The sequence below is a fragment of the Alnus glutinosa genome, chromosome 13 (assembly GCF_958979055.1).
Source record: "Alnus glutinosa chromosome 13, dhAlnGlut1.1, whole genome shotgun sequence".
In the NCBI taxonomy this organism is placed as follows: domain Eukaryota; kingdom Viridiplantae; phylum Streptophyta; class Magnoliopsida; order Fagales; family Betulaceae; genus Alnus; species Alnus glutinosa.
In genome coordinates this window covers 13,267,872-13,280,267 of record NC_084898.1, presented here as the reverse complement: position 1 = coordinate 13,280,267, position 12,396 = coordinate 13,267,872, and the positions used below count along the sequence as shown (strand labels likewise).

At 37.9% G+C, this 12,396-nt stretch overlaps 2 protein-coding genes across 4 annotated transcripts; one reads left to right on the top strand and one right to left on the bottom strand.

Annotated features, from left to right (window-relative positions):
- Positions 1-6,521: 6,521 nt before the first annotated feature.
- On the top strand, positions 6,522-9,438 carry LOC133854846 (uncharacterized). Of its 3 annotated transcripts, none has more exons than XR_009896869.1 (5): positions 6,522-7,366; positions 7,515-7,586; positions 7,682-7,729; positions 7,846-7,935; positions 9,009-9,438. XR_009896869.1 is itself a non-coding variant. In XM_062291115.1 (4 exons), exons 1-3 carry the CDS (start codon positions 6,746-6,748, stop codon positions 7,685-7,687), a joined length of 699 nt encoding a protein of 232 aa, XP_062147099.1. In that variant the 5' UTR covers positions 6,522-6,745; the 3' UTR covers positions 7,688-7,729; positions 7,846-8,217. The 3 variants fall into 3 exon arrangements, 1 of the variants encoding a protein (XP_062147099.1); XR_009896870.1 differs by lacking the exon at positions 9,009-9,438 and adding an exon at positions 8,307-8,432; XM_062291115.1 differs by lacking the exon at positions 9,009-9,438 and having other exon boundaries at positions 7,846-8,217.
- A 1,908-nt stretch (positions 9,439-11,346) lies between these two features.
- LOC133853906 (uncharacterized) lies at positions 11,347-12,147 on the bottom strand. Its single transcript, XM_062289930.1, has 2 exons — positions 11,766-12,147; positions 11,347-11,660 (listed from the first exon to the last, which is right to left on the bottom strand). The coding sequence occupies exons 1-2, from the start codon at positions 12,145-12,147 to the stop codon at positions 11,347-11,349; spliced, it is 696 nt and encodes a 231-aa protein (XP_062145914.1).
- Between the last annotated feature and the right edge of the window lie 249 nt (positions 12,148-12,396).

The window sequence follows — 12,396 nt, the reverse complement described above, 5'->3', positions numbered from 1 at the left end:
TTGCAAGACACCTCAGAGAAAGAGAAAGAGATGAATTAAGAGAACTTCTCCTAGTGTTGGCCGAGTGAGAGAAATAGGAGAGGATCTTCGTTTCTTTTGATGCAATCCGAATGGTAAAGATCCAAGAGAGAATTGGAGAGTGATATATACACATGTTCATGAAGAAGAAGTAAACTTCTTCACTTTGATCGTTTGAACAAAAGTGATGAAAACCAAGCAAAGGAGAGAAAGAACTTACCAAAGGGAAATGATTTTTCTCTGTTTTTCACACCACCAGCTGTGAGACTCCAAACAAGAAAAAGAGAGATCTTCTCTTTGCTGCATCGAAAGAGAAAGAGAGATGAAGGAAGATCTTCTTGTTTGTAAGGACTGAAGAAGAAGAAAAAGAAGAAGAAGAAAAGTAATCTTTTACTGCCTTTGATCAAGCACAATGGAGGAGAGTTTCTCTTCCCTTTTGATGCACTAAAACAGAAGAGAAATGAGAGAATTGCAGAGAGTTTCTGCAATGGAAACTGAAGAGAGAAACCAAGAGAGTTTTGGGAGAATTTCGAGAATTCTTGAAGAAGAATGGAAAAAGAGGTGCTACTCTATTTATAATGATTTGGATGGCCAAGATTGCACCATTTTGATATGATCTAATGGCTTAGAAACCAACTTGGAAAGCAAGTTTAGTGACTCACCAAGCAATCATCAATATTCTCTTCAAATATTCTCTTATCTCTAACTAGATCTTATCTAATCTAAAATGATATATTTTTGATGGCTAAGATTGATCACAAACTCATCTAAGGTCAAGAACATGTCGAGCTGGGTCATGACTCATCAAAAGAAGTGATGAGAATTGGATAAAAATCAAAGGACAGTTGTTTCGGGTGAGATTTGCATTTCTGCAGAAAGTCGATCAATATACATTTTACACTGAAGAATAATCGATCGATATCATTTCGATCGATCCATTTTTACACTATGAAATAATCAATCAATCTATTATACTTAGTCAGATTTTCATCCGTTTCAGTGCTTATATAACTAAATCGCTCGATCGATTTCTAGTTCTATCAATTGGTCGGTTCTAACCTTGCATGATCGATTCTAAGTTAATATATAATCACTCGATCGATTTTGTAATTGATCGATCGATCGATTATACTTAGCTAGAATCCTAATCCGTTTTAAACTCTAAATATATTGTCACAAAGTATTTGATTTCTTTGAACCTAAATTGATGAATATTTATGAATAAATATTCATATTTAGTTTATTAGGCCTTAAATCATATTTTAAGATATTTTATTCAATATCTTAAAATACGGGGTATTACAAGGCAGCTAAGACCAGATTCTCCTGCACATCTTCTGTAACGCCCCCAAACCGCTAAGGGTTAGGTTCGTCCATTTTCATACACCAAACTGCAAAGATTCGTAAGGTCTGTCAACAACCTAGCTAATATGCTGAATTCAATAACAAAAATAATAAAGATTTTAAAACTCAGAGCTTTAATAAATGCGGAAACAGTTATTTCGAAATGAACAATTATGTTTGATTTAATAATTGAAAATCTAAAGAAAACTAAATTTATTGTGCAAGTGCACTTATTAAGGTAACTGAGATGCAATGTCCTAATGCTAGCCTAGATCCCATCCCGGCCGCCTAGGTCTCTCTACTCATAACCTGAAAACAAAACAAAATAAGGGGTGAGCGAAAAATGCTCAGTAAGGTAACCCTCAACCATAAAACGGTTGAGTTAACTTCATTTTCTTTAAAACAATTATTAAAATACACTTGAAATCTAAATTTATAGAATACAAATAATAATTCAGCATTTTACTTAACACATAAAATTTCTGGTTAATAAATAAATTTCTCATATGTAGGGCCCATGTACACTATTACGCCCTGTGTACTAGGGTTGCGCGGTCTATTGCGACCTCAGGCAGGTAAACTGTGGCCACAGGCCCTGCCCCGTCAGCTAATTAATTGAAGTGCACTTAACATGACATAGGGATGGATCCGCTTTCTCTAAGTCCTTAAGCGGTTGCGCTTCCATCCAAGCAACGGTACCGAGCTTAATCTCTGCAAATCTCTGTGAATATATCTGGGGCCAAAATAATAGTCTCCTCCACACACGTGCCTCATTTATAAAAATCTCATTCTCACAAATTATTCTTATTCCTTTGATAACTCTTGAGGCAACGTGTGGGAGGGTTTTTTTTTTTTACTCTCTTTTTCTCATTAATTTCAAAAAGCTGTAACTTCCCGTCTTGGGAACCAACTACACAATTTACGAATAATTAGAAAAATCTTTTATAACCAAAGCTTCTCTTAAAAACTGTAATTTCAAGAATAACATTTATACCGTCAACTTTCATTTCAAAACTACTTTTAAAATAGTCCTTTCGGCATCAATATAATTTGAAATATAAAACAAGAACAATTAATTGCAAATAGGCTTAAAAATAAGATAAAGTAATATGACATAAAACAATTTGAAAAGGGGTAGAGGATCCCTTACCTCTCTGATTGCAATAAGTCGCTGGACTATCTCGACTGCTAACTAGTCACCTGATACAGGTTTATATAAATCAATATCTCGTGCTAGACATTAAACTACACACTAACACCACTAGGATTTGTCTTGCTAACCTACTAAGAATGGATTCTCTAGATATGTTTAACGACATTAATTATTCTAATAATAATTAAATCATTAAAAAAGTAATAACACGTTTTCTTTTATTGACATTAGAAATACGACTCCATAAAGGTAATTGTCATTAGAAATATTTTATTTTATAATTATAGAGTTTAATAAATTCCGATATCACAAACTATACCCTTAAGTAAAATAATTTATAAAAAATGATCCATGATTTTTATGGAATTTACAAGAACTTTCAAAACCCTTGAATTAAAATTCTTTTTCTTATAACTTTGTGGAATAGATGCGAATTAATTAAAATAATTGGGAAGATAGAAACATGGCATGAGAAAACTTATTGTGAATAGAATGGGAGAATTCAGAAGGTCCAAGAGTAAGGTAACAAGAGGGGAAAACCAATGAATACTTGGCTAAAATAATTTCTCCTGTGACTACAGACTTGTTCAATACAAAGAAAATAAAAATAAATAAATGCAAGACTACGGTCCCCATGTTCCATAGAAAAGAAGTGAGTGTAAATAACCAATGGACAAAGGACATGTTCAGGTATGGAACAAGGAAAAACACGGTTATTCTATGTTACCACAAATAGAAGGAAGGGAAAGAATCAAAATAAATTAGAAAGACTACTCATGCCAGGCTACGGAAATCATACCACAAATAGGGAATCATAATAAAATAAACATAAAAATAAAAGTAAAAGGGTGAAAAGGACAAATCGTTAAGGCTTGCACTTGAAGAAAAAAGAAAAAAAGGAAGAAAATAAAATTCAAAGAAAAGAGAAGAATAGTCAAGCTTGTGATTCTACCAATTTAGTGAAAGAGAGGAAAAAGACAGTAGCCAGGGGGTTACGTCTATACAGTAAGGAGAAAGAAGAAAAAGAGAAGAAAAGAAAAACAAAGAGAATGAAAAAGTACTTGCAAATAGAAGTGAAGGAAACTAAAAATTCTTGTACGTACAACGCGAGGGATAGAAGGCTGGAAAACTTTTTTTTTGTGATGAGAGGAGAGAGTGACGGCTAAAAGATTTATTTATAGGAGTAGAGTTTCATTCTTTGGCTGCTAGGGTTTTATATACTAAAACAGGTATTTTAATAATAATAAATCAGATATCTAATATTTTTAATATAAAAACTGGTCCTCATATTTTAATATAAATATAAAATATAAAAGTGGAACTTAAATTGATATAAATTTATTAAATTTAAAAGTAGGTGTTTTAATAAAATATAGGAGTGGTTATTTAATATCAAGAAATATGAATTAATATCAAGAATTAAAAATTCATATATAAAATCAGGTGTTTATTAATCCCGTCTAGTTATCCATTCTCATAGGTGGTAAAGACTATTCTACCCTCGAAAGGGGGTCGGGGTTATTACATCTTCTATGGTCAACCTTTCTTTTTTTGAACCGTTGGAGGTAGTCTTTGAGGGACTCAGGTTCCTTCTGGCTTAGGGTAAGCAAGTATGCTTGCGGTCTCTTGTGCCTTCAGCCTGCAATGAAATGCGTGATGAACATTCTTCCCAGATTTTCAAAGTTGTCAACTGAGTTGGGAGGCAAATTCTCAAAACAATCTCGAGCGTTTCCCTTAAGAGTGAAGGGAAATGCACGTCAAGATATCTCGTTCGAAGTCCCATTAAGGACTAGATGAGCCTGATAAGTCTCCAAATGCTGCCCTAGATTCGTGGTTCCATCGTACATTTTAACATGGGGGATTTTGAACGTCTCCGAAAAAGGAAACTTCATTACTCATTCAGTGAATGATAGATTCGTATTCTGGAGTAGATCCTCCACCGCCGTTCGCTTCCCCTTCATCTTCTGGGCCATCTCTTCATACTTGATCTGCACATCATTGATAATCGCATTTTGGTCATTCCCCCCTCACAATGTTTTCTGCCTGATGGTATTCTTCTCTCGCATCACGGCGACCATGAGACGATGCTCTGTTATGCCAATCCTCTTCTATCTCTCCGTCCTCTTGTTCATCATTACTCCTCATAAGTAGGGTCTTCATCTCTGGAATGATGGGAAGGCTCCTCTTGCCTTGGATCTGGAGGGGATTCTCCTTGCCTTGTAATGCGTGTGGTCTGACATGCCAACACGGTGTTTTGTGTGAGGGTCTCGACTCTTCGAGTCATGCGCTACAATTGTGCTTCTAGGGACTCAACACGTCCCTCTAGGTCCTTGGAAGTCCCTGCGACCTTCTTATTTCCTTCGAGGGGCCTTTCCCCCGATAGTTTCGACCCTCCCTTAGTGTCTTGAGCACTTTGCGATATTGTGTTCAACATTTCGAATTGTTTTTGGAAACAACAAAGTCGTTCTCTTAGATGACGTCAAGCTGTTAGTGCAGTTTCCTATCACTGGTGAGCTAGCAACTACAAAAGAAAAAACAAGCAGGCACAAGAGCTTGCCATAGTGAGCCGATGGGGGATAGCTTTGATGCCTAAGTCAGTTATCCCACTAAAGGTGGATAATGATAAATCACAAGAGTTTTTTGCTGAGAGTTCAAAAAAGAAAAAAAGAAAAAAATCATTTTATCTCTATCGAATGTGGTATATAGTGGCTCGATCTTGATGGAGCTGAACCTCGTACCCCCCAAATTCTGGGACTGGGGGATATGGCGTTGGTATGGCCAAATGTTATGTGTTAGTGAAGATCATCTCTCTGTACCCCCGAATCATGGGATTGGGAGTATGGTCTGAGTGTGGTTCGGACTAACGTGATCTTCGTACTCCTAAAATCATGAGATTCAAGGTATGGTGGGGAGATTTTTTTTTTTTTTACTTTCCAATCAGGCGAGTAGGAGGCAGGATCTCGAATTTTGCGAGAAATGAGATTGAATCCCTAATATTAGGCTGACAGGATGATTTATTGGCCATTGAGATTGAGGACTCTAATTGAAGCCTTGACCTCGATCGATTGTGGACTTTAGGAGGTGAAACTCAATGGTGGGCTCCGATTGGTAACAACGCTAGCAGGTTGGGCCCTAATTGTCAGCCCAATTCCTAACAATATCAAACTTATATTTTTTTGAACCAAAACACATAATGAAAATTAAACCAAACTAAATTATGTACCATTACGATCTTATCTCAAGGCCTTTTATTATGACAACTATTTGTTCGGACGAACACGCATTTTGATTAATGCTTCGTTTGTTTCAGCATAAAATTGGTGGGGGCGAAAATAATGGTCAACGAAAATAATTTTTAGTTTGACCATAAAAGCCTCTTTAATTTTTGAAACATGATTTACGATTTTGAAAACTATAAATCGTTTTCTGGATTTAAACTCTTAATTCTTGCACGTATGTTTATGGGAATTCGCCACTGCCGGGCATTAGAGTTTGTTGGTAGTCGGACTTTATTGTCGAAGATCCTCGAATTTTGGTATTTGATTGTCGGAATCCGGCGGCATTGGTCAGAATCTGACCAGTACAGTCGGATTTAGGCAGACCAGATTCCAGCCAGTACAACTGAAATCTGGCAATTTCTGCCGAATTCCGGCCAAACTAGGCCAAATTCCGGCGAAACTTTTCGGAATTTGACAGCGACAGCCAGATGTTGTCGGATTCCGTTTTACGTCATTGGTATTTTTTCGTACGAACCAAATGCCGAAAAATATTTTCAAAAAATTCATTTTTCTTGAAAAATAATTTTATTGAAAATATTTTACAATAAAAAGCATTTTAAAAAGCATAAAAAGTAAAAACAAAAGAGCAATTCCGTTTGAAGCTTAAAATATATTTTGTACTTAAAAAGTAAATATAAAAGGCCCCGCAAAAGGACACCAATGGAAATAAGGAGGAAATGAAGGGGAAATCGGGTAAAAAGAAGGAAACCGTAGACGGAGAATAGAACCAAACGGCTCCTCTGTGTGTATATAGAATGTGGCCTGGGCTATACATACACTCAAAAACCTGATTCTCTTCTCCACAGGACCACAAACAAGATCATCTCTCTCTCTCTCTCTCAACGTCTTAGGGTTTTTTTCTCCCTCTTCCTGTGAAAGCCTTGTTGGCTTTGCACTTTGCAGAGAGGAAGGGAAGGGAGTGATATACACGATTGTTGTGTAGGTATATGCAATGGCTACGGCACCGGTGCAGTCTCAGCCACTGCACAACTTCTCGCTGCCGTTCTTGAAATGGGGAGGCAAGAGCCACACCAACACCACCAGCCGCTACCGCCGAACCGTATCTCCAGCATCCTCCGAGCCCGATTCTGACTACCACGATTCCGACCCGCCGCCCCCGCGGGTAGGATCCAGGTCCGCACGCAACCGGTTCGGGTTCTCTCCCTGCTCCATCTCCGACCGATCTCAGAAGCCGGAGCGAGGAGAGAGCTGCGCGGAAGCCGATGACGGCGGAGAGAGGAAGCGGGAAGCGACAGAGGAGGAGGAAGCGGAGGCGCAGAAGCCGTGGAATTTGAGGCCGAGGAAGGCCGCGCAGAGGAGCGCGATGATGGAGATCCGGGCGGAGAGTGCGGCGATAGCGATAGCAGGGGTTCAGCAGCAGCATCAGAGCGAGAACGTGCAGCCAAAGTCGCTGCGGCTGAGGGGGGCGGCAGAGTCGCAGAGCACAGAGAAGAGGAAGTTTTGGATCGCGCTTTCCAAGGAGGAGATCGAGGAGGACGTTTTCGTTATGACTGGCTCCAGGCCCGCTCGCCGGCCCCGGAAGCGCCCCAAGAACATCCAGAAACAGCTCGACGTAATAACTCTCTCTCTCTCTCTCTCTCTCTCTCTCTCTCTTTGATTTTTCTTTTTCTTTTGTTTATGTGCTTAGGCTTTGGTGTGGTGGCTGAGAGACTAACGTTTTTTTTTGTCTGTTCTTTTCATTTTTCTTTGTTGATTTTTAGAATGTTTTTCCTGGGATGTGGTTGGTGGGGACGACAGCTGATTCTTATCGGGTTGCCGAAGCTCCGGCGAAGGTTCTCTCTCTTTCATGCTCTTTGTTTCACTATGAAATTGGCTTTGCTAATTTTTAATGATTGGGTACTAAAAGTTTCTTATCTTTTTATCGCAGAGATAGATATGCTCGTAGCTCATGCTTACTAAAATTCCTCATACGAAGGTCTGGTCTCTCTCTCTCTCCCTGCTTGTACGTTTTTTTTTTTTTTTAATTATTGTTGGTAATTTACTTATTTATTTTGGAGAGGAAGCTAATAGTTTTGATGACGTGTCTTACAGAGGTAGATACGACCACAGCAAATTGTGATTAGTGAAAGCCTGGAGAGGTTCAGCGTCATTGTTCCCGCAAAATTCAGACCTCGATTGGAGGTATAATGCGCTGAATTTTGTAAAAAACGAGCAAACCAAGTTATCAATAGATGGAAGAATATGAAAAAGAAAAGAGATATTTAATTTCTTTGCCTTTTATTTGTTTTTTTGTTTTTGTTTTTGTTTTTTTTTTTCCCAGTCCGTGGTACGCATCTGGGATTATGATGTAGGGGTAGAGTTTAGTTGGTTTTTACATGTGGGCAAGTAGTTTTAAGATGTAAACATGTACATATAGTGAATAGAATAGTCCAAATTTGAATGTTAATTATCTGTTTAATTTTACAGCGCTGTGTATGGTATTGTGAATTTGGAAGATTTGTCTCTTGTTTGAAGGAATTCTGATTACTTGATTTGTTTACAATGTTTGACAGGCTTCCCTACATCGTTGGGGGGCAGAATATCAAGCGTATAGTTAGTTTGCAAAACCATTATTCGATACAGGATTTATAGAATAATATTACTGGAGGCACTGCTTGCTTCCTTGGTTCTTGAAGAGCTATTCTCCTTTCAATTGAGCTTTCCAAGTGGAATCTCTGATGAGGTTGACTGTTTATATTGATTACATGTCTCCTTTTTATGTTTTCACATTTTGCCCATTATTAATCATATTCATTGTTTAAGATTGCTTGAAAGTGTTCTTCACGATCTGAATACAAGATGATTAACAAAAGCATTTCAGGCATGCATTTTTTTTTAAAAGTTCTGATGCACATGTTGGGAAATTCTTATATTTTGTACTATGTTTCTGTTCTAGTTTTCGTATTTGTATCATAATGGGGATGGCACCTTGTAGGAGTAGTGGTTTTGGTAAATCTTTCTAGGCATCTTGAACATATTTGAAGAATCTGTCAAATGCTGCTTCATGATTAGGATCACTTGGTTGTCTTGAGTAAAGCAATTAGTTTTAAAAGAAGTGTAAAATACATTATTGCGCGTGATTTGTAGTTACCTAAAGATGTTCATGGTAGTCTTGGTTACCATTGTTTATTGATCCATATTTTACCCCTGAAGCCCCTGAAGATTGTGCGCGCTTGTTTTTCTCACGGTTATACTTTTACCATGCAAGATGCCAGCTAGCTGCTGCTAGTCTGTGGTGGAACAGTTGAGACTTGGGTTTGAGTTCCATTGTCAGCATTGACAATCATCTTCAACGGTTTCCTTCCTGGCTTGCTTGCCTGAGAGGGGAGAGAATGGGAGGAACTATTGTCTCTCTATCTACATAGTTTCTTAGCTATCCCCAGGTCAGCATATCCATGTGTGTATCCCTTGCTGCCCTCTTTGCCGTTTGAGGTAATGGCATGCATGTATAATGATGACAAATTGTAGATTGCATCTGACTTAGCAGTATGTAGTGCGGAAATGGTGAAACAGCTAATTTTATCAACTAAATTGCGACGTGGATAAATAATCTCTCTTTTTTTTTTTCTTCTTCCCTCCAATTTTTGTCATAACATTGGATGGTGGATGATATAAGCCATCGATATAGCATCTGAAAATCGTAGACATTTTACAGCTCTAGTCGAGCGCCCGATGCTATTGCTGAGGAAAATGATGCCTCTCAAAGTTTTCTTCTTTTCAAGTTTCCTAGTTTCTTATGTTCCAATTTTGTGTTAGTCATCGAGGTATTTAAGGATGTGGAGAGTGGCGTGGGATTCTCTGAGTTTGTAATTGTAATTCAAAGTAACATCCTATTTGACTGTGGTAATGGAAGTGGAAAACATCATTATGCCACATTTGTGTGTGTCTTGTTGATATGATTCCTTCTGTTACCTAAAGGGAGGCTATGGAGTGTAATCCTAACTTGGGCTAATGCAGAGGTGTTGGTGATGTGTTTGGGCTTTCAATCTTATTGATGTACTCATTCTTTGCCGCAAATTTCAGTTACATGTTAAAAAAGCTAGTTAGCTTTAGTCCCTTTTTACTTGGTGCCTCCACCCTTAAATCAATATTTCCCTTCCTGAGGATGAAGAAATGCTTGCGTTCTAATGCATGAAAAGTGTGCTTGTTGCTTTATTGGTTATTATTGTTGTGTTGTAGGGTTTAAAGGAATGTTGCATTTCTTTCTAAGAATGACTGATTTAATTGTTGTTCATCTGCCTTCATCAATAGAAATGAAAGGATCTGGAGACTATTGCTTTCTATGTTGTGCTTGTGGAATTAGTTATGCGCATATAATTAATCTCTATTCTTCACGATCATGTTTTGCTTGAAGTTGTGAGTCTCATTTTGATTGGCCATGAATTGGAGCATTCAATTCCATGTTATATGACTACATAGAACTTTCCTGCTTATGTTATCAAATTCATAGTGCCATGACACTATAAAGGAAACTCTGGTAGAGCTTATGACACTATTTTGGATAATTTATATCTGTATGATTATCAGTTTTCATTTGATGCATCTAGGCAAGTTCTCTCGTCTTGGTGGATGATTTTGAACTGACAATATGAATATTCTTTTCATGAATTCTCATAATCATTTTAACTTTTTAGGTGTTCTGTTGTTTTATTCTACCTGCCCGTCACTGCACACGTGTTGACTGGTCAACTTATTTGACGGTTCATAATTGTTCGCCTGATGTTTTGATTGGTGGAAGATTTTGACTTCTTGAAAGAATTTTTTTTATTACTGATTGACTCAGAGCTTGTTTGGTAAGTGATTGTGAATTAGAATATTTATTTGAATAGTAGTAAGAAATGATTGATGTGATATAAAATTTGAGAATGTTTTATAGAAAGTGAAAAAAATTTTGTTTTATAGTGAGTTTTTTTGGTTGAATAATAATAAAAAATTATTGATGTGATGTAAAAAGTGTAAAAAAGTAAGAATGTTTTTAATTTGATATTTTTGAGAGAAGTAAAATGAAAATGAAAATTTTATGGATGAGTTACCAAACAAGTCCTCAAATTTTATTTTATTTAAAAAGTAGAAGGCCTTTACCGGTGTCCCAACCAATGTCTCTAGACTCCTGTACAGCAACAAGAATCATGTCTCTATGACACAAGGTATGTAAAACCACCCAGCTCTGCAACTCAATGAACCAGTTATAACATTTGGTAATTTGGCAAGCGATATTACGATTTTTTTTTTTTTTTTAGACAAAGATGCTGATTCGATTCATAAAACTGAACAAAAAGAACAACCCAGAGCAAAAGCTCTATACAACCAGAGTCCTAGACTCCGAAACAACAATATTTTTAATACAATCCGGGGAAACAGTCTACCCAAACATGTTCATGATCATTCTGGATCCCCAACTGTGCAAGCTGATGAGCAGCAGAATTCCCCCCCTCCCCCCCCTCTTTACATGACAGAACATCCAAAACTGACACGACCGAAGGACATGCTTAATATCTTCCACAATTTGACCATGCATTTTCCATGAAGGATCCGGATGAGTCAAAGCATTTATCACTGTAGAGAATCTCCTTCCAAAATGATATTATCCAAACCTCGGTCCCTACAAAATTCTGCTGCTCGTAGAGCAGCCATAGATTCAGCAACAACTGGCCCTCCAAAAGAATCCATTGAACAGTTAACAGCATCAAACACCTTCCCGTTTGAATCCCTGACAAGAAACCCAAAACCCATTTTTCGCTTCTTCGAGTCTAATGCTGCATCCCAGTTTAATTTAAGAACCCCTGGGGGTGGAGGTTGCCACTGGCCTGCTACTCTCATATCCTGCCCACTCCTTGTATTCCCCAAAGCCTCATATTTCATAATAGCTGTTCGAAAATCAGTTATAAAAGTAGAAGTTAAAAGAATCACAGTATTTGGATGGGTGAACTCTCCCCCATGAACCACATTATTGTGTCGAAATCAAATTCTACGAGCAACCTCAACATGCAATTCCACTTCTTCATGCGAACATCGATCAAACATATATTGGACCACATCTGAAAAATTATCACCTCCCACATTGCTTTTTTGAATTTTACGATCACAAGCCCCCCAAACATCAGAAGTCGAGGGGCAATCCCACAGGACATGGCGAACCGTTTCCAACTCAGTTTGACAGAATAAACATAAAGGATCAAGAGCAATACCTTTCTTCTGATTCGACCGTGTGGGAAGAATGTTGTGACAAGCTCTCCAAGTGAACATCTTAACCGGATAAGGTACATTCAGCCCCCATATCAGATTCCATGACTTCTGTAGATCCCCTTGATAAGAGCTCTCTCCCAACATGGACTCATGACATTCTAACTCCATATGGTACGCACTACGAACCGTAAAATCACCAGGAGGTTTCCCTCCACAACAACAAATGTCAATGTTCTGTTAGATGAGCCAACTGCTCATGAACTCGATTCGACTCGGCTCGCTTAAATTTGGTTCAGTTTTGATTTGAAAAATAAATGAGTCATTTGTGAACACAATAATCTGCCCATATATTGAATGAGACATACTCGTATAAATTCGGCTCGGCTCAGACAAACCTCGTGAGTTCGACTCGCCACG

What these genes read in the sequence shown, in the direction of transcription:
- LOC133853906 (XM_062289930.1), bottom strand. Translation starts at nt 12,147, where the DNA reads ATGGAGTTAGAATGTCATGAGTCCATGTTGGGAGAGAGCTCTTATCAA. An exon ending in ATTGCATGTTGAGGTTGCTC is followed by an intron (nt 11,661 to 11,765) that starts GTAGAATTTGAT and finishes ATTTTCGAACAG; the next exon opens with CTATTATGAAATATGAGGCT.
- LOC133854846 (XM_062291115.1), top strand. Translation starts at nt 6,746, where the DNA reads ATGGCTACGGCACCGGTGCAGTCTCAGCCACTGCACAACTTCTCGCTG. An exon ending in ACATCCAGAAACAGCTCGAC is followed by an intron (nt 7,367 to 7,514) that starts GTAATAACTCTC and finishes GTTGATTTTTAG; the next exon opens with AATGTTTTTCCTGGGATGTG.